Source organism: Capra hircus, chromosome 26 (assembly GCF_001704415.2).
Source record: "Capra hircus breed San Clemente chromosome 26, ASM170441v1, whole genome shotgun sequence".
Classification (NCBI taxonomy): Eukaryota; Metazoa; Chordata; class Mammalia; order Artiodactyla; family Bovidae; genus Capra; species Capra hircus.
In genome coordinates this window covers 19,279,694-19,300,407 of record NC_030833.1, presented here as the reverse complement: position 1 = coordinate 19,300,407, position 20,714 = coordinate 19,279,694, and the positions used below count along the sequence as shown (strand labels likewise).

At 37.6% G+C, this 20,714-nt stretch overlaps 1 protein-coding gene across 5 annotated transcripts in view; it reads right to left on the bottom strand.

The window, feature by feature from the left end:
- Positions 1–20,714, bottom strand: part of GPAM (glycerol-3-phosphate acyltransferase, mitochondrial) — a 70,240-nt gene that overhangs the window by 16,856 nt on the left and 32,670 nt on the right. For all 5 annotated transcript variants that reach the window (XM_005698479.3, XM_005698477.3, XM_018041419.1 and 2 more), the window contains 8 exons: positions 18,019–18,092; positions 15,666–15,779; positions 13,814–13,960; positions 6,717–6,813; positions 5,933–6,069; positions 3,404–3,503; positions 2,881–3,093; positions 1,025–1,138 (listed from right to left, as the gene is read on the bottom strand). In XM_005698479.3, the coding sequence (XP_005698536.2) occupies positions 1,025–1,138; positions 2,881–3,093; positions 3,404–3,503; positions 5,933–6,069; positions 6,717–6,813; positions 13,814–13,960; positions 15,666–15,779; positions 18,019–18,092 (996 nt within the window). The remainder of the gene's footprint in view (positions 1–1,024; positions 1,139–2,880; positions 3,094–3,403; positions 3,504–5,932; positions 6,070–6,716; positions 6,814–13,813; positions 13,961–15,665; positions 15,780–18,018; positions 18,093–20,714) is intronic.

The following is a 20,714-nucleotide window of genomic DNA, read 5'->3' as shown; positions in this document are numbered from 1 at the left end:
AAAGTGAGTTGTTAATAAAATGAGCCATACTATTGATATACAACATGAGAAATACTTTCTATTAGCCTAAACTATCTTCAGAAGTGCAGAATGACTCATAGAATGTTGTTAAGCATGAAATCAAAGAACTGAAGCTCCAAAGACAGGGTGATGCTTAAGCAAAATCATTTAAAAATTAAGGGCAAAATTTAACTTTTCTCACATCTTCATGAAATTAGTTGGCATTCCGAATATTATTAACAGTGATAATTGACCAACCATACCCTTTTAAAGGAAATCTGACAATCTGAAGGTCATATTATATTCAAAAGAATCTCAATTCAAAAGCAAAAACAAGAGAAGCTCTGCAGCATTAAAAAAAAAAAAGTGGTAAGAAATGACAAGGTCCTTAACCAAAAAGCATATAGCATAGCAGTTAGACTGCCTTAAAATAAAACCAAGAAGTGGAACAGAAGGAGAGGCAGGACCTCTGTGCCTTATCTTTGGGTTCCCAACTCCCCATCCTTCTTTCTCCTTTACCAATTTGAAAATCTTAAGAATTTAAAACTGCAGGACCTCAGAGATTCACCAGCCCCAGGCTTCTCCATAAGGATGGCACTCTTCCTCTGAATATGTGGGTATTAGACTCCACTGTGTAGAACAGAGCATCACCCTGGACCATCCTTGTTACCCAGCTGTGAGACCTGTTTTTAAAAATGTCTCCTAAAGGCAATTTTAAAACATAACATATAAAATATTGATTTATGTAAAGCAATATGCATAATTCTCATGAATTATAAAAGACAGCAAAAAACTATCAAACTGGTGTTTCCCAAAGACAGACATTTAGTCTCCTTTGTCAACAGGCATATCGATGGAAAAATTCAGGAAATACTACTCTTGTCAGAGTCTTGTTCTACAAGAGAAGAAACTGAGGCCCTAACTCACATGGAGAAAAGGCATCAGAGGCTGGTCTGGTGCCCAGATCTTCCAACACTGAGCTAGACCGATGCTTCCACACAGCTTCAGCTCAACAGACACTCACCTTTAAGGAAAATGGTTGTGCAAAATCCACTCTGACACATCCGTAGTTTTTTCGTAACATTCTGATAACGCCTCTTGCTATGCTCCAGAGGCTCTCATTCTTCTTGGGTTTTCCCTAGTTTGCAATTTTGAAAGAATAGTATGGTAAGCAACAAAGCTTATTATATATTATTATCCAAAGATAAAGTTTACGAATTTTTTTAATGGAAACTGAAGGTTTATCTGGAAAAATAATGAATCAAGGAGGAAAATACCTATCCATTTGCTGAGACCGGTCAGAAAATGTTGAGCACTCAAAGATGCTAAAAGATGTAATGATATCATTGGAAAGGCAATTTGACCAATGAAAAAGGAAACATTTAACACAACTTCTTTTAATGCATTGTTTACATCATTCACAAAAATACAACTGCAAACTGCTGAAGGATAAAGATGACACACTGGCCTGAAAATCTGTTCTGTGGTTCTCAGATAAAATCAAAGAGACCACCTTATTGCGAGCTGATGATCATGATGGTCCAAATTCACAACATTAAGCAACCAAACACCAAATTCAGCCCCAGAGTGGCCTGTAAGCCAACTGTTCATCCAGTGAGTGTTTCCTGAATATTTAACAAGCACAAGGCACAGTGACAGCTGTAGAAAGGACACAGGACTCAGATATGACATCACGAGACCCATCAGGGTGAGGGAGCAGATGTTCAGGCTGCACACAAGGAGCGGGTCTCACAAGAGAGAGACAGATAACCTTCCAGGTCTATCACTTTACTTTTTATTAGGAGTCCTTGAGTTTTCAGTATGTTTTGAGCAATAAGCTTGACATAAGTACCATGACCAGGACTTTCACACTAAATAAGAACAAAGCTAAATCCCTCTGGAACTTGCAAACTGCTGGGAGGAACAGTAAGTTGGTAAAAACCATTCTGGAAAACTGTTTGGCAGCGTCTACAAAACTGAATGTACCTATGCTTTATGAGCTGTCAATTCCACTCCTAGGTACATACTCCACAAAATGCATACATATGGTCATCAAGAGAAAGGTTTAAGAATGATCACAGCCCAAACCAGGAAGCCAAACTTGTTTTTCAACAGTAGAATAGACAAACTGTATATTCATACACTGTAATATTACACAGCTATGACAATGAACAAATTCTAACTATCTGTAATAAGTTGTTGCTTAAGCAAAAGAAACCAGAAACAAAAAGTCCACACACTATATAATTCCATTTATATAATGATCAAAAACAGGCAAGTCAATCTATTCTGTAAGAAGTAAAGATAACCGGCTACCCATGAGGAGACAGCAATGAGAGAAGGGATAAGGGGGGTTTCTAGAGTCCTCAACCTCAGTGCGATTACGTAGGTGTGTTCACGTTGTGCTAATTCAAGCTACACGCATATGACGGATGCATTCTTTCATAACTGTTCAATAGAAAGTTCATGAAAAAATTGCTGCCACTTTTCAAATTAACTTGTAGCTGCTTTGCCAACATGATCCCACCAACTCTTCAGGTTTAACTTAAAATTCTACACATAAGCAATAAGCTCTGACTAAACCAAGCCACACATACCCTTCCCAGGGCAAAGATGGTAACTCAGTATCAAGTATTCTTTCATTTCCCAACTCTATGACTAAGGCTGGTGTTGATTAATCTAATCATGGCAATTCCTCCAAATGCAGGAAAGACATGTTAGCACTACCAATCAGGCTGTGATAGGAGATGAAAGCCCAGCCTACCATGTGTTATAAAACTAGACAGTATCAAGAATATTCTCAACTAATTCTAAAAGCACTTATCTAAAAGGAAAAGGCTAAAGAAGCAAAGATGACTTTTGTGCAGGCGGTCTTCTTACCAGCTGTTCGCCATTGTAATGACCCTCAATAATACGATCGTAGGAGATCCCGACAGGTATTATCAAGATGTCTGGGATGGTATTGGTAGACAGAGTATCTACCACAACTGACAAAAGTCCTGCCCGAGCACAGGAGATTTTTCCACTTCTTGAGCGTGTGCCTTCCAGAAAAATCTCTAAGAACTGCTGCTGTCGAAGTAGTTCAACTATATGCTGGCATATAAGAAGAAAGGAAAAGATGAACTTGTGAACTCAGAACAAGCTCAGCAAAGTTAAATCTTAAAAACAAAAACCCTTAAAACTTCACTACAGACAAAATATTTTACACAAATAACAGCAAAAGAGCATCTCCAATGTTATATTTTTATGATAACAAAAAGTAATCAGCAAACTCATACCCAAGCAATAATCATTGAAATAACTACTCAGACAATTGCTTTTTAAAAATCTCAATCAAGTTTCTCTTTCTTCTACTCTAATCGCTACCATAACAACTTTAAGGGTAATTAGAGATCACACATACCCCATGGAGTAAAGCTCTGTAGAGAATATCTTTCCGTCCATCTGGCGTCTCATCTAGCCTCCGTCGTATGAAAAAGCCTCCAAGCTTATGGATCAAAGTACTATAAATTTAAGAATGCATTAATTTTTTAAAAATGTAAAAAGAAGACTCAAATTCCAGTGTGGACATAAGCCACAGGTGTTGTTTGAGCCGCTGATTATGAAAATCTGGACATTACCCATACAGTTGACACATTTCTATCATTTACATTATGCATTGGCTTTCAGAATGTCACTGTGTATAATGAAGCTCTGTTACATCTGTTATACGCCAAAAGGAGTTTCCATGATACATTACCCTGCAAAGGTGCTGGTACAGATTTTAAGAAGATTATAAAACAGTGCTCAATTTTAAAACCCTGTCCAGGGTCTCAAGACACTGATCTTTAGACATCCCCAAATTTTCCTATGGCACATTTACTTCAAGATAAATGTGATATTTAAAAAGCTCCTTTGGGGAAATTTTCTCAAATAAGTTATTTCTTAGAGAGTATTCCAGTGAGATAAGGATAAGTTTATCAAACTGGAATCAAGCATAGCCATCCTCCCAAAGCATGAAATAAAAATTTGCTTCATTTATGCACACATAGAACAAACAATTCTCACAACCCCATGTCTCTGCCTACAAAACTGATGAATTATTTTGATAGGAGGCAGAAATTTTCCAATACTTATCAACCTTTCCAATCTCGGCACCTCCTCCTCTGTTCAAACAGTGTGATATTAATATAAATATTAATACACAGTTTTGGCACCTTCTATAGTCAGCATAAGGAGGACAGTAAGATATCCCTGGAACTTAATGTCTTTGAAAGTTAACTTAACTCTCTGAAAGTTAAACTCTGCAGAACAAATTCTTAAGGAGATGCTGCTGCTGCTGCTGCTGCTGCTGCTGCTGCTGCTAAGTCGCTTCAGTCGTGTCTGACTCTGTGTGACCCCAGAGACGGCAGCCCACCAGGCTCCCCCATCCCTGGGATTCTCCAGGCAAGAACACTGGAGTGGGTTGCCATTTAAACATCCACAAAAATAACCCATCCTGAAAAGTGGTTTGTGACTTGTACAGACTGACATGTAACAAAAGAACACTGCAAATAAATAGGTCAGATTATTTAGAATCTGTCATAGCTGAAGGAATGATAAGCTACCTGGCATAGAGGTCATGAAAAGGGAAGAAATTATCAGTGTCTATTAGGCAATTTCCAGGGATTCACCTCGAGAACCAATCCAACATAGAGGGAATGAGTACATAAATTGTTCTGACTATAGAGGAGGCAAACTGTTACGGGCAAGGCTTCCCTAGAGCCCAGGTGAAACAGCCCTCTTCATGCTCAGTCTATGCCTAAACACTGTTTCGAAAAAGTGAAAGTCGCTCAATCATGCCCAGCTCTTTGTAACCCCATGGACTGTCCATGGAATTTTCTAGGCCAGAATACTGGAGTGGGTAGCCTTTCCTTTCTCCAGGAGATCTTCCCAACCCAGGGATCGAACCCAGGTCTCCTGCACTGCAGGCGGATTCTTGACCAGCTGAGCCACAAGGGAAGCCCAAGAATACCAGAGTGGGTAGTCCATCCACTCTCCAGCGGATTTTCCCAACCCAGGAATCAAACTGGGGTCTCCTGCATTGCAAGCGGATTCTTTACCAACTGAGTTATCAGGGAAGCTCCCTTTCAAAAAAGAAACTTTTTTTTTTTTTTTTGATGAGTTTCTAATTCAACTTTCCAGGTTCCTTGATACTGGGAAGAGGTACCCATGAGAAAAAGCATAGACATTCTGATCCTTGAAAAAGCATGATACTTGGAAAAGTCTGTACATCATATCACAGTGGATTAGAGTTAGCTGTTTGTCTATATCCCCCACTGTTTTATATCAACTATTTGAAAGCAAGGACTATGTGTCTTGTTCACCCTTGCCTGGAGCACATGTGGGCAAGTATCGGCTGACTGCATGTATGAAAGGCTTCTCTTCACTCATGTGAGCCAGATCAGCTACAGAACTCTGAACTGAGGGATCAGGAAGGAACTCCTTGGACTGACGCTGAGGATCAGACTCCCTGGCATGCAAAGCAGTGACCACCCCCTTATGAGGCCCTGCCTGCACGACCCGCCAGCCTGCTCCCCTCTGGTCACTCTCCACACTTATCCTCCTCTCGCTCTCTATTCCTCACACAGCTGACCTGAGCGATGATTTGTGCTCCGAAGTTGGAGACTAAACACTTCTCAAATCTATGACCACTTCTCTGAGAGAACGATTGTACCTTTCTTTAAGCCTTCATCATCTTTTGTCTGAACTAACACAGTCAGAATTGATCTGTGAGTTGCTCAGTCTTTTTTTGTACTTTCCAAATTTTCCACAATAAACATGCATTCTTTTAAAACAAAGCTAAAAATCCTAATGTCCTCATTACAATAAAATGTATCTGAAGTTATAATAGAAAAATAAAAATTCAAAACACAATCTTCATACCTTAACTTTCAAAATAAGGTGATCTTACCTGAAGATGGGGATGTTGAGATTATTGCCTGAAGCAATGTACGGCGCTTTGATGTTATGGCAGAAGAGAACGAAAGTGAGCAGGAGATAGTCAATGTGTGATCTATGAACTGGCAGAAATATAAGTGGCAAATTCATCTAGCAAAAGGAAAAATGCCAAATTTAAAATTCAAATGGAAAGTTGAATTACAGTTCAAACACTTGGTTAGAATCATTCAAATACTAGCTAAATAGTGACTCATTCTGTAAAAACATTTTTCAGTAAATAAGAATGGCAATTAATATCTCAATTATATATTATCTAGCTAAAAACAACTGCAGCAATGAAAAATAATCAGGGAAGGAAGAAAGCAATCAAGAATTCAAGGTGACTCCACCATATATCTTCTGAGAGGAAGCCCTAATTATATAAAAAGAATGTAGGTTTTGGACACAAGGTTGGTTTGGTTTGAAATTCTAGAGAAATGACTTATTGGCCATAACTTGGGACAGTTTCTTAATCTGTATGTGCCTTTATTTCCTCATTCATAAAATAAGGATCATTCTATCTGATTTTCAGAATTATTGCAAGGTAACCTACAGAAGGAATCCTGCATATTGCTGATAGGTCCTTCTTTACACCACTTTTTCCCCCAAATACAAAGCTACTGTAGTTATCTCACATGGGGGAAAACCTGCAAATGTGTGGGACTGCATAAGAGTATACAAAAAAAATTCCCCCAAAATTCCAAAATCACTCTGCAAAATGTGGAGAAAAAAGAATGATAGATTCACATAATTCTTGCCTCAGTTGCAGCTTTAACCATTTCAAGTTGACCCTTGTGAATCTGAATATTCCAAAAGAAGCTGTTGAACAGTTTCAGCAGCACCCATCCAGTCAGTCTGCAAGGAAGTTTAAAAAGTTTTTAAATGTATACACATATTTATATATATACACATACATAGTTTGACAGCTATCTACCTAAACTTCTGAACCTAAAACCTAAGAGTGATTGTAACTGACTTCATGTTATGAGCACATGTGTGTGTATACATGTGAAAGTGTACATCTGAATTGTGGACTTAAAGAACTGATTTTACATATGTACTAGTCATAGAAGCATCCATTTATCATGTACTACAATCTTATATTTTACTCTACTTGTGTACTTTATACTTCAGAAGCTATAGTCAAGCAAACAGTTAAGTGAGCAGAGTGATCCCATTACTGAATACAAATCACTCCCTTTAAGACATAAACATGTGCAGATTCACCAAGAAAAAAAGAGGGTGGGCTCAAATAAATAAAATTAGAAATGAAAAAGGAGAAGTTACAATCAACACTACAGAAATACAAAGGTCATATGAGATCACTACAAACAATTATATCCAAATACTGATAAAATGGACAACCTGGAAGAAATGGACAAACTCCTAGAAATGTACAATCTCCCAAGACTGAACCAGGCAGAATAGAAAATATGAACAGACCAACTACCAGTAATGAAACATAGTCAGTAATAAAAAAAAATTCCAGCAAACCAAAGTCCAGGACCCAGTGGCTTCACAGGTGAATTCTGCCAAACATTTGTAGAAGAGTTAACACAAATCTTTCTCAAACCATGCCAAAAAATTGCAGAGGAAGGAACACTTCTGATTCTACCCATCCTAAGAGGACAGCATCACCCTGATAGCAACACCAAAGACATCACAGAAAAAGAAAATCACAGGCCAGTATCACTGATGAACTAGATGCAAAAATCCACCGCAAAATATTAGCAAACCAATTCAACAATACAGTACATTAAAAGCATCATATACCATGAAGAACAGAATTTATCCCCAGATGTAAGAATGATTCAACATCTGTAGAATTAATGTGATACATCACATTAACAAATTGAAAAATTAAAAAAAATATATGATCATCTAAACAGATGCAGAAAAAGCTCCTGACAAAATCCAACATGCATTTATAATTAAAAACTTTCAACAAAGTGAATACAGAGGGAACATACCTAAACATAAGAAAGGCCATGAATGACAAGCCCACGGCTTATATCAGACTCAGTGGTGAAAAGCTGAAAGCATTTTCTCTAAGGTTAGGAACATAACAAGAATGCACTTTCCCGCCACTTTAATTCAACACAGTATTGAAAGTCCTGGCCATAGCGACCAGAAAAGAAAAAGGTCTGAAAGAAATCCAAAGTGATGAGAGACTCTTGATGAAGGCGGAAAAAGAGAGTGAAAAAGCTGGCTTAAAACTCAACAATCAAAAAACGAAGATCACAGCATTGGGTCCCATCACTTTATGGCAAATAGATGGGAAAACAATCAAAACAGTGACAGACTTAATTTTCTTGGGCTCCAAAATCACTGCAGATGGTGACTGCAGCCATGAAATTAAAAGATGCTTGCTCCTTGGAAGAAAAGCTATGACCAGCAGACAGCATATTAAAAAGAAGAAACATCACTTTGCTGACAAAGGTCCATCTAGTCAATGAACAGTATCAAAAGGCAAAAAGATATGACACTGAAAGATGAATTCTCCAGCTAAGTAGGTGACCAATATGCTACAGGAGAAGAGTGGAGAAATAGCTGCAGAAAGAATGAAGAGGCTGAGCCAAGGCAAAAACACACCCACCTGTGCGTGTGACTGGAAGTGTGGTGGAAGTAAAGTCTGATGCTGTAAAGAAAACACTCCATAGGAACCTGGAATGTTAGGTCCATGAGTCGAGGTAAATAGGAAGCGGTCAAACAGGAGATGGCAAGAGTGAACATCGACGTTTTAGTAATCAGTGAACTAGACCAGGAGCTGACTGTGGCTCAGATCATGAACTCCTTATTGCCAAATTCAGACTGAAATTGAAGAAAGCAGGAAAACCACTAGACCATTCAGGTATGACCTAAATCAAATCCCTTACGATGATACAGTGGAAGTGAGATAGAGATTCAAGGGATTAGATCTGATAGATAAGACTGGCTGAAGAACTAAGGGTGGAGGCTCGTGACATCGTGCAGGAGTTAGTGATCAAGACCATCCTCAAGAAAAAGAAATGCAAAAAGGCAAAATGGTTGTCTGATGAGCCCTTACAAATAGCTGTGAAAAGAAGAGAAGCTAAAGGCAAAGGAGAAAAGGAAAGATATACTCATCTGAATGCAGAGTTCAAAAGAATAGCAAGGAAAGATGAGAAAGCCTTTCTAAGTGATCAATGCAAAGAAAGAAATAGAGGAAAACAACAGAATGGGAAAGACTACAGATCTCTTCAAGAAAATTAGAGATACCAAGGGAACATTTCATGCAAAGATGGGCTCAGTAAAGGACAGAAATGGTATGGACCTAATGGAAGCAGAAGATATTAAGAAGTGGTGGCAAGAATACACAGAAGAACTATACAAAAAAGATCTTCATGACCCAGATAACCACGATGGTATGATCTCTCACCTAGAGCCAGACATCCTGGAATGCAAAGTCAAGTGGGCCTTAGGAAGCATCACTATGAACAAAGCTACTGGAGGTGATGGAATTCCAGTTGAGCTATTTCAAATCCTAAAAGATGATGCTGTAGAAGTGCTGCATGCAATATGCCAGCAAATTTGGAAAACTCAGCCGTGGCCACAGGACTGGAAAAGGTCAGTTTTCATTCCAATCCCAAAGAAAGGCAATGCCAAAGAATGCTCAAACTACCACACAATTGCACTCATCTCACACGCTAGTAAAGTAATGCTCAAAATCCTCCAAGCCAGGCTTCAACAGTATGTGAACCGAGAACTTTCAGATGTTCAAGCTGGATGTAGAAAAGGCAGAGGAAAGTGAAAGTCACTCAGTCATGTCTGACTCTTTGTGACCCCATGGACTGTAGCCCGACAAGGACCTCTGTCCATGGAATTCTCGGGGCAGGAATACTGGAGTGGATGGCCATTCCCTTCTCCCGGTGATCTTCCTGACCCAGGGATTATACCTCAGTCTCCTGCACTGCAGGTGGATTCTCTACCATCTGAGCTACCAGGGAAGCCCAGAGGCAGAGGAAACAGAGATCAAATTGCCAACATCCACTGTATCACATAAAAAGTAGAGAATTCCAGAAAAATATCTACTTATGCTTCATTGACTACATTAACCCTCTGACTGTTTGGATCACAACAAACTGTGGAAAATTCTTAAAGAGATGGGAATACTAGACCACCTTACCTACCTCCTGAGAAATCTGTATGCAGGTGAAGAAGCAACAGTTAGAACGGACATGAACAACTGACTGATTCCAAATTGGGAAAGGATTACATCAAGGCTGTATACTGTCACCTTGCTTATTTAATTTATATGCAGAATACATCATGTGAAATGTCAGGCTGGATGAAGCACAAGCTGGAATCAAGATTTCCAGGAGAAATATCAATAACCTCAAGATATGCAGATGATACCATCCTTATGGCAGAAAGGGAAGAGGAATTAAAGAGCCTCTTGATGATAGTGAAAGAAAGTGAAAAGGCTGGATTAAAACTCAACAATCAAAAAACAAAGCTCATGGCATCTGGTCCCAACACTTCATGGCAAATAAATGGGGAAACAATGGAAACAGTGACAGACTTAATTTTCTTGGGCTCCAAAATCACTGCAGATGGTGACTACAGCCATGAAATTAAAAGATGCTTGCTCCTTGGAAGAAAGGCTATGACCAACCTAGACATCATATTAAAAAGCAGAGACATTACTTTGCCGACAAATATCCATATAGTCAAAGACATGGTTTTTCCAGTAGTCATGTATGGATGTGAGAGTTGGACCATAAAGAAGGCTGAGCGGTAAACAACTGATGCTTTCAAATTGTGATGCTGGAGAAGATTTTTGAGAGTCCCTTGGACTGCAAGGAGATCAAACCTGTCAACCCTAAAGGAAATCAACCCTGAATATTCATTGGAAGGACTGATGCTGAAGCTGAAGCTCCAATACTTTGGCCACCTGATGTGAAGAGCCAACTCTATGGTAAAAGCCCTGATGCTGGGAAAGATCGAGTGCAGGAGCAGAAGGGGTGAGAGAGGATGAGATGGTTGCATGGCATCATGGGCTCAACAGACAGTTTGAACAAACTCTGGGAGATAGTGAAGGACAGGGAAGCCTGCATGCTCTAGTCCACGGGGTCACGAAAAGTCAAATAAGACTGAGCAAGTGAATAACAACAAAAAGTGAAAAGGAAGAAGTGAAACCATCACTGCATGCAGATGACAAGACACTAGGGAAAACCTAAAGCCATCCAAAAACTACCAGAACTCTTCGATGAATTTGGTAAAGCTGCAGAATACAAAATTAATATACAGAAATCAGGTGCATTTCTGTACACTAACAACAGACTATCTGAATGGAAATTAAGAAAACAATCTCATTCACAAATCCATCAGAAAGAATAAAATACCTAGAAATAAATCTAACTAAACAAGTAAACTACCATACTTGGAAATATGTAAGACACTCATGAAAAAAACTGAATATGACACAAGTAGATGGGAAGATAAACTGTGTTCATGGATTGAAAGAACTATATTGTTAAAATGACCCTATATCCAAGGCAATCTAGAGATTCAATGCAATCCTTATCAAAATGCCAAAGGCATTTTTCACACAACTAGAATAAATAATTCTAAAATTTGTACGGAAACACATCTGAAATAGCCAAAACAATCTTAGGAAAAACGAAAGTGGAAGCATCACACTCCCTGATTTCAAACTATCCCCCAAAGTTACGGTAATCAAGACAGACAGCATGTTCTGGCACAAAAACAGATGCACAGATCAATGGAACAGAGAACCCAGAAACAGACTCACACTTATATGGGCAACCAATCTGTGACAATGGAGGCAAGCATGTACAATGGGGAAGAGTCTCTATAGTGAATGGTGCTGGGAAAACTGGACAACTACATGCAAAAAATCAAACTGGACTACTCTCTCACACCACGCTCAAAAATAAATTCAAAATGGATTAAAGACTGAAATGTAAGACCTGAAACCATAGAACTTCTAGAAGAAAACATAAGCAATATTCACTTTGCAATCAGTCTTAGTAGTATTTTTTTTGGATACGTCTCCTCAGGCAAGGGAAAGAAAAGCAAAAATAAAGAACTAGGATTACATCAAATTGAAAAGCTTTTTCAGAGTGAAAAAAATCTCAGCAAAACAAAAAGGCCACCTATTAATGGGAGAAGATAATTGCAAAAGATATATCTGATAAGGGGTTAATACCTAAACATACAAAAAACTCAAACAAGACAATAACAACAAAAAACAATACAATTAAAAAACGGGCAGAGGATCTGAATAGACATTTTCCCAAAGATACACAGATGGCCAACAGGCAGATGAAAAGATGCTCAACAGCACAAATCATTGGGAGTATACAAATCAAAACTATAATGAGTAATCACCTCACCCATCAGAATGGCTGTTATCAAAAAGACAATATATAACAAGTGTTGGAGAGAATGTAGAGAAAAAGGAACCCCTGTATGTGGCTGGTGGGAATTTAAATTGGGGCAGCCACTATGGAAGACAATATGGAGATTTCTCAAAAAATGAAAAACAGAACTATCATAATCCAGCAATCCCACTACTGGATATTTATCTGAAGAAAATGAAAACACTAATTAGAAGCCATATATACGCCCTTATATTCCCTGCAGCACTATTTATAATAGCCAAGATGTGGAAGCAACCCGAGTGCCCATCAATAGATGAACGGATAAAATAGATGTGGTATGTACACACACGCAAAAACGCACAATGGATTACCACTCAGCCATGAAAAAGAATGAAATTTTGCTGTTTGTGACAATATGGCTGGACTTATGCTAAGTGAAAAAAGTCAGACAGAGAAAGACAAATACTGTATGATTTCACTTACATGTGGAAACTAAAAATCAAGACAAAACTATAAACATAACAAGACAGATACAGAAAAAAAACAGGTGGTTGCTAAAGGAGAGGCAGGTGGGGATGTAAGAAACAGGTGAGGGAGATTAAGAGGTACACGCTTCAGTTGTAAAATAAATGAGTCACAAGTATGAAATGTACAGTGTGGGGAATTTAGTCAATAACTATGTAGTACCTTTGTATGTTGGCAAATCGTAACTAAACTTATAGCAGTATCATTTTGAAATGTACAGAAATACTGAACTACTAATGTTGTGTAACAGGAACTAGTATGGTGTGGTAGATCAATTATACTTCCAAGCAAACTCAGAAAAAGAGATCAGGTTTGTAGTTACCAAAGGGTGGCGGTGGAGGCGGGGGTAGGAATTGGATGAAGGCAGTCAAAAGATACAAAACTTCCAGCTATATGATAAATAAGTACTAGGGATATAATATATAACACAATAATATTAATTAACACTGCTGTGTGTTATATATGAAAATTGTTGAGAGTAAATCCTAAGAGTTCTCATCACAAGGAAAAAGAAATTTCATTCTATATCTTTAATTTCGTATCAATAGGAGATGGTAAATGTTCAGTAAACTCATTGTGGTTTTCATAGTGGATGTGAGTCAAATCATTACGCTGTATACTTTCAAGTTACACAGTGCTGTCTTTCAGTTACATCTCAATGAAACTACAAGAAAATAAAAAGACATGAGCATGTGAAACCTAACTCACAACTCATATAGAAGGCAGCGGCAGTAATACAATGGCTGCTATCAACTGACAGAGACTGAGGTACCTTGAAGAACCCCAAGCGCTACTTCTCCTGAGAGTTAAATAAGCATATAAGGAGGAGTCAGTTTTTAACATCGAATATGTTAAAAACTTCTTTTGGACCAAGAGCATTATATTAGGAAGGTCCAGTGGTTCAGTCCTGTCTGCTCAAAACCAGATGACCCCTGATTAAAGTTTTTTGCTTTGCCTTTTAATACCTGATCATTGCCGGTGAAACGGTGGCAACCATTTCTTGAAGGATCTTTCTGGCTTTCTTTTTCACTTTATTCACAGCTTTTGATTGCTGCTGAGCAGAACCATCAGGGTTTAACTCACCAGCCACTTCTGCAATTGCCTCTTGTACTCTGATTTCAAAATGGAAAGACAGACAATGTAACTGGCTCTATGCTACAGTCTGTATTATTTTCTAAACTACAGATACAAATCACAAAGCAAAATACGCTTTCTCTTTTAAATGTGATAACACAGAAGAATAAACTCAAATTAGAAGTGCTTTCTTTGGCTGTTTATTAAACATTAAGTATATTATATTCCTAAATCAATGACTCCCTGAGGAAGCTGTAAGGCAGATTTAAAATTTTAATTCAAATTCACTGGGTAACAACTATGTGAACTTGAATGTTCCAGTTATGTTGTAAGGGACGCAAAGTTACACTCTGGCAGAAGGGAAGAAAAGAAAGATTATCCTTCTAGATATGTAATTCAGAGGTACCCCAAACCCACTGCCAAAGTAATATGATTTTTTTCTTTTACTTATTATTCATTTACATTGTGACTATGAGTGGGATATCTATAAAACTCTCTAGGAGGGATTGAAGGTGGACATAAATAGTCACAAGCGTTTTCCAAATTACGTCAGTAATTTTAAAAGGCACAGCTTTAGATTTAAACAGCACAGACCAGTAAGCTATAAGGTAAAAGGGAAGATTTAACCCAGTCTTGTACATCTCCCACATAACTTAGGGAAGAATGCATGAGGTTTAAACCTCCTAAAAATAACTTCTAACATCCTAGTTACAAGTCAAAATATCTGGATGAAATGAAACACACTTGATGGGCATTACCTAGAAAACAGAATATAGAAATATCCAAAGGAGTTTCTCAAACAATTGTTTTTTTCCTCTCACTGCTGCTGATTTTCGAATAATATACAGCAAAACTCCCCATCATTCATTACTACAAAAAGACCAATTCCACAGGACACTGAAACACCATCCCTACGCCCATCCTTGAACAGCATTTATATCAGTATGGCATTTATATCAGAATTTCACAAGTAATTCACGTAGTTATTACACCACCATGATCAACTATTCACTTACTCATTCAGTAAATATGTACATGCCACTACTGCTCAGCCCTTAACAACTGTACCACTGGGCTTGCATTTCTAAGCATTTTTCAATCCACTCTGGTCTCCAGCTCCCCAAATCCAGATAAGTATCTAACATGGGCCACAACAATGCGGTGGAATAGAGATCAATCTTCACCCAAACTCCCACAGTTTAATGGCTTAACTTTGTAATGATTTCCCCACTCCATCAGAGTTCAAGTAGGTCTCTCCAACTTTTAATCAAGATCCTCTGAGGGCAAGGACAATTACTTTATTCTCTTAAAATCTCTAATAATGACTTTCTAATAAAAGAATTTGTGCCTAGGTGCTTAACAATTATTTGACAGAAATATGAAATGAGCTTCTCTTCTGGCTGTAAAGTAGGAAATGCATTGTCCCCAATATTCACATTACAAAACACTTAACAGAGAATTCTGGAAATATTTGCCTATCTGAACTCCAGCTCGCCTTTCATATTAGAACCCCATTCCATTATTCATGCATAAAATAAGGCTGCTCTTCCCACATGGCACCAAAACCATCTGTTCTCTTGCCTTTCCTTGCTTTCTTCTGGAGCTTGAACATTTAATGTTTGGAAACACAAACTCCTCTTGGGACAGAGTCCCAGAGAAACTAAAGGTTAATAAAGGAAATTACTTCCCCACTCCCACCACCCATCCCTGCCTTTCCCCTTTACAACAGTATCCCACCCTTACCGACTGCTGTTCAGCACGTTTTCAGTTACGTTGGTGGCAAACATGCCTTTATGGACATCTCGCTCTTGAATGAAAAGCATGTAAGAAAGACGTCTTGCCAGCCACCCTCGGTGCCTGCAACACGAAAACGATTTAGCAGAGAAGCACTCTAGGAATACCTGTTATTCAGAGGCTTCCCTCTTGTAAAAACAAATCCTCATTTCACCTGTGCCAGAGATCTAGGGTTTTCCTGTAGCAAATTCTCCTTAGTAAGTAGTTCAGGATGCTATGAAGACAGTTTTATTTCTTTCCTTTCATGTACTCTCAGCTAAAATTTAAACTTGGAATTTGTGTATCAATGCTTGAATAGCATTGCTCTGCAAACTAATAATCCAAATATAAAAACAAAAGAAATGTAAGCATCTTACTTTATTAATACCGCTTAAAAAAACAAATATGTTGAATGCTTTATATACAAGCTTATATAGCTTATAGCTACAGCTACAGGCTATAGAAAGTAATCCGGGAATCTTTTCCTACCACAAAGGGCTAATTTTCTTTTAGTTGTCATTACAGTAATTCTAAGGTGACCACTGACTCTCAAATTGAATTGATAAGGCTGATCAGCTGACAGAATTCAAGGCTAACTAGACAACAGTCTGAATACTTGTACTCTGGATTTATGAAGCCAGAAGCTCTTACCGAGTTTTCTTGCTATGTTTTTGTTTTCGGCTTTTTTGTAAAACACATTCAACATACATAAGAAACAGGACAAACTTCCAGCAGTGACAATGACTATGTGTTTATCTGAATGGGGGTTAAAGACATGGATCTCAGAACAAGAATGCTATAAGATTTCATTATGCAATGATTTGAAACTATTTGTAATGATTACATAATGCTTCATTATCATTTCCTCCATAAAGATATCCAGAGAGACAGGAGAAGATTTCAATTACAAATTAATTCTGAAAATATACAAAAAGTCTGTGATCAAGAAAAAGCAATTTGGGGGAGAACTGTTTATGAATCACATGTTCCTCCAACTCTCCTTCCTGGCATTCTTTTTCTTCCTCCTTTCCTTTCTCTCAGTTCTCTGAACAACTTGGCCCAATATGTTAAGTGTTTAATTCTAAAATCTTTCAGTGAACAGTTATTACTGGAATGTACAAAGTCCACACTCGAGGAAATCCCTTTGCCACAGACTGAAAGCAGTGTGTGTGTGTGTGTGTGTGTGCATAAAACTGTTCAGGCTTTGCTCCCTGCAACACAGAGAAGGGCTAAATAGCCAAGTCACCTGTACAGGAAGCTAATCACACTGAATAGTTTCATTGCCTAGTCAATATAACATGCTAAAAAGTGTGTGTTTATCTCACATGTTTTTTTTTTTTTTTCTTAACTGCCTCCAAGTGAAGACAACAAATGAACTCCTCAGTTTTGTATGTAAAATATCTACTTACATAAGAAGAGAATGAATGGGATTCTTTTGCTTAGGATTTTAATCATGTCAACCAGAGGGGGGAAAAAATTGCTTTTTTCTTTTAACTTAAGAAAACAAGAGAGAGAGGAAAGGAAGGGTAGCATAGAAATTAGCAAAACCACATCTCTTGATTTTAGTTCTATTTAAAAAAAAAAAATTTAGCTAGCATATATGCAAGTATATGCTCATTTATTAAAAAAATCATTAAAATATGAGCAGTAACATCAGAAACCCTTAAAATTCAAGTATCTGACTTCTTGTACCAGTTTTTTCATGAGATTTTATGTATTTCTCATCTCCTGGGCCTCCAGGCATTTACTCTTGGAACTACAAGGACTGGTAGTGGTTTTGGCTCCCGTTCTGCTCTTGTGTTACAGACATTCACCCTCCTTCCTCATCCCCCAGCCTAAATCCACTGAGAAGAAAGCCTCTTTTTCTCTCACTCTGATGCCTGGAATTTGGAAGTAAGAATTCTAAGAAAAGACTTAAGCCAGTAATAAATCAAAGAATATTCACTCTATAGATCAGGCAGATTTCAGAAAGTTATACTTTTTTAAGTATAAAATAATATATCATAAGGCATTCAAACCTACACCTCTCCTCTGAAAAATTTCTGTCACATTTTGGCACATTTCAGCAGCAACATCAATATATGAATAAGTTAAAGAAACCTATAAGTAATATCTACAGTCTCATGAAAATATTATATAATATAGCAGTAGAATAGTAATAGGTCTCTCAGGTTCCAATTTTTAGATAAAGTATATGTTAGAAGTTAATACCCTATTAACTCTTCAAAAAAACCATAAAGAGATTCATCTTAAAGTACATTAGTTGGTTATTATGTAGTCTTTCTCTTGACATGCATTAGAAATATAAGAAATTTATTTTTACCTTGTGTGTGTTTCATTGATATAAATAACATTCCGCAAACCCAAAGACGGGATACTGGGGTTGAAAAATTTATCCTATATAAAACAAAATAAATATAGACATAAATGTACAACTGGATTGTTGATGAAGGACTCAAATTACTAGTTCTTGAGGACTTTCAAAAATCTGAGATGAAGAAAAATGTTTTATTGAAAAGTAATTTTTAGCTTTCAAAGGTCACAAACTCAAAACTACTCCTCAGCACCTTGCAAAGGAAGTATCACCTCCCCCTTGGCTGAGCCCCCCACCCTCAATCAGAAAGAGTTAAAGTCACGATGGCTTGTCACTGAAAGGAATACTGGAAATTTCATTGTTTTCAAAATACAAAAATACTATGCTAAGTAGTAGTAGTGAAAGTCGCTCAGTCTATGCTAAGTACCATGTATTATTTTGAGATTACTAAATCTTCCAATAATCCTCACACATAAGAATTATTATCCTCATTTTATTTTTTATTTTTTTGCCTTTCTCAGTTTAATGGTATTTTAATATTAAGAGACATCAGAAGTCTCTTTTTAGGAACTCTCTTTGCAGCCAATTTTGGTTTTAATTCACTCACTTTAAGAGCTGAGTGGATAATAATGTATTCTAAATCAACATCTTATCTGTGGCCGTCAGAGAAATGACTTCTGCTCATAATTGCTAACATATTCTTAAGTTTATTTGGAGATTAAGAGTAGCATGATTTTGAAACTTTTCTTAATGTAGTAAATGGTTTTATGAAGTACATGAAAAAGTACAGTTGGAAGAATGGAAAAATCATAAGTAAATATCTTCACATTCCATCATAATCAGACTAGCAGCAGAGAAGGGAGACAAATCCCAACTATGCCACTGATCAGCTATATGACTTTGAGCAAGCTTTTCCTCAATTCTCTCATCTGAATAAGGAGAATTATAATAAGAGGACTTTTGTGAATATAAGAACAGGTTTTATTTTTAATGTTACTTGTCTGTTTTTATATATATGTTTCTTTGGGCTTCCAGGTGGTTCTAGTGGTAAAAAGTCCACCTGTCAACACAGGAGATGTAAGAGATGCAGGCTCGATCTCTGGGTCAGGAAGATCCCCTGGAGCAGGCATGGGAGCCCACTCCAGTATTCTTGCTGAGAGAATCTCATGCACAGGGGAGCCTGACAGGCTACAGTCCATGAGGTCGCAAACAGTTGGACAGGAGTGAAGCAACTCAGCATGCACTCACATATATTTCTTTTATATATTAAATGACTTGGCAAGGACAAATCATTCACTGTAATAATAGTAATTCTTGAGGACTATAACATACATTATCTCATTCATCCTCAGGGTAACCCATATCCCCATTTTATAGGAGGAAAATTGAGGCTGGCAGAAGCTTAGTAGTCAACCCCAGATCTTGCTTCAAAGTATGGGGTCTTTCTAGTCCCCTAAAATGATTGTCTACTTAATGAGAAAATGTACGACTAAAGGTCACCCTTTTTGTGAGTAATCTTGGAAGATAACCCAGAAATAGTTCTGCTAAAAAGATAAAGTCCATAACTTTAACAATGTAGGCAAAAAAGGCAAACCTTCCACAAATAAATGCTGAGAAAGCATAACGTACCCACAAAAGAAGATATCAAAATACTTAAGTGCTATCTCTTTGGAGAAATAGGACTTCAGAGAAAAGGTAGCAGAAAATCACTGTAAAAATACTGTTAAAAATTATTTTATATAAACAGGCCATGGAAAAACTTAAGATCAAATTCAGCACCATCAGGTACTACATTTAAGCAAAAATCATTTATCTATTATGCTACTCATCTCTCCCCACCCCAAACCATTACCACCACCAAATAATTTCTGACTAAAGAACACATTAAGAGTATTGTTTTGATCTTTTAACCATTCAAAATTAGAATTAGATGAGATGCCCGACCTAAAAAGAAAAGCCACATGACCATCTACTTAAATCTTTATTTCTACTGGCCTATTAATCACAATTGGCCTTACTCCTAGACTAGAAATTTCCATGATCCTTCAGGTCCACCAAACTATTTCAACAAGATATGTGTGATTTAAGAGGAACACTATTTCTATCGTGATGTTCTTGAGCAGACCTGAATATTTAACATAAACTGCTTGTTAAATAAATCTCTCCCAGATTAATAAACTCCTTATGCTAGGCTAGAAATTCTACTTCCTGCCCAGCCAAGCCTGAGTGGAAAACTCACACAGCACCAGTAGTTATTCACACAGGTTATAAGCAACCTCAATAAATGGCAGGGTTAATAAACAGCACTTAAACATTCTAATAACCTGCCCATCCCAGAGAGAGTTTACCATCCAGGTGACTACTGCCTGAGATCACAGCCATATTAGAGTCTACATTCCTGTACTAGCTCATACTTCTTGGCAAAATGCCCTCAGATGCATACTTATCCAGTCAACTCAGATACTATACTGTAATGTGGAAGATTTTGCATGACTTTTTTCCACCAAAAGACAAACAACAAACCCATCACATCCTTTCTTAAATCTTCATGCTAACATTTTAGTGACCATCCTTCACTATCCCAGAGTCAAAAGAAACCCCCTCGCACTCCCCTCCACTGTGGGAACAGACACTTAGCAAAAGGGTAAGGCCACAGTTTTACTTTTTCTGTCCCACTCACACTCACATGAGTGTGTATGTGCATA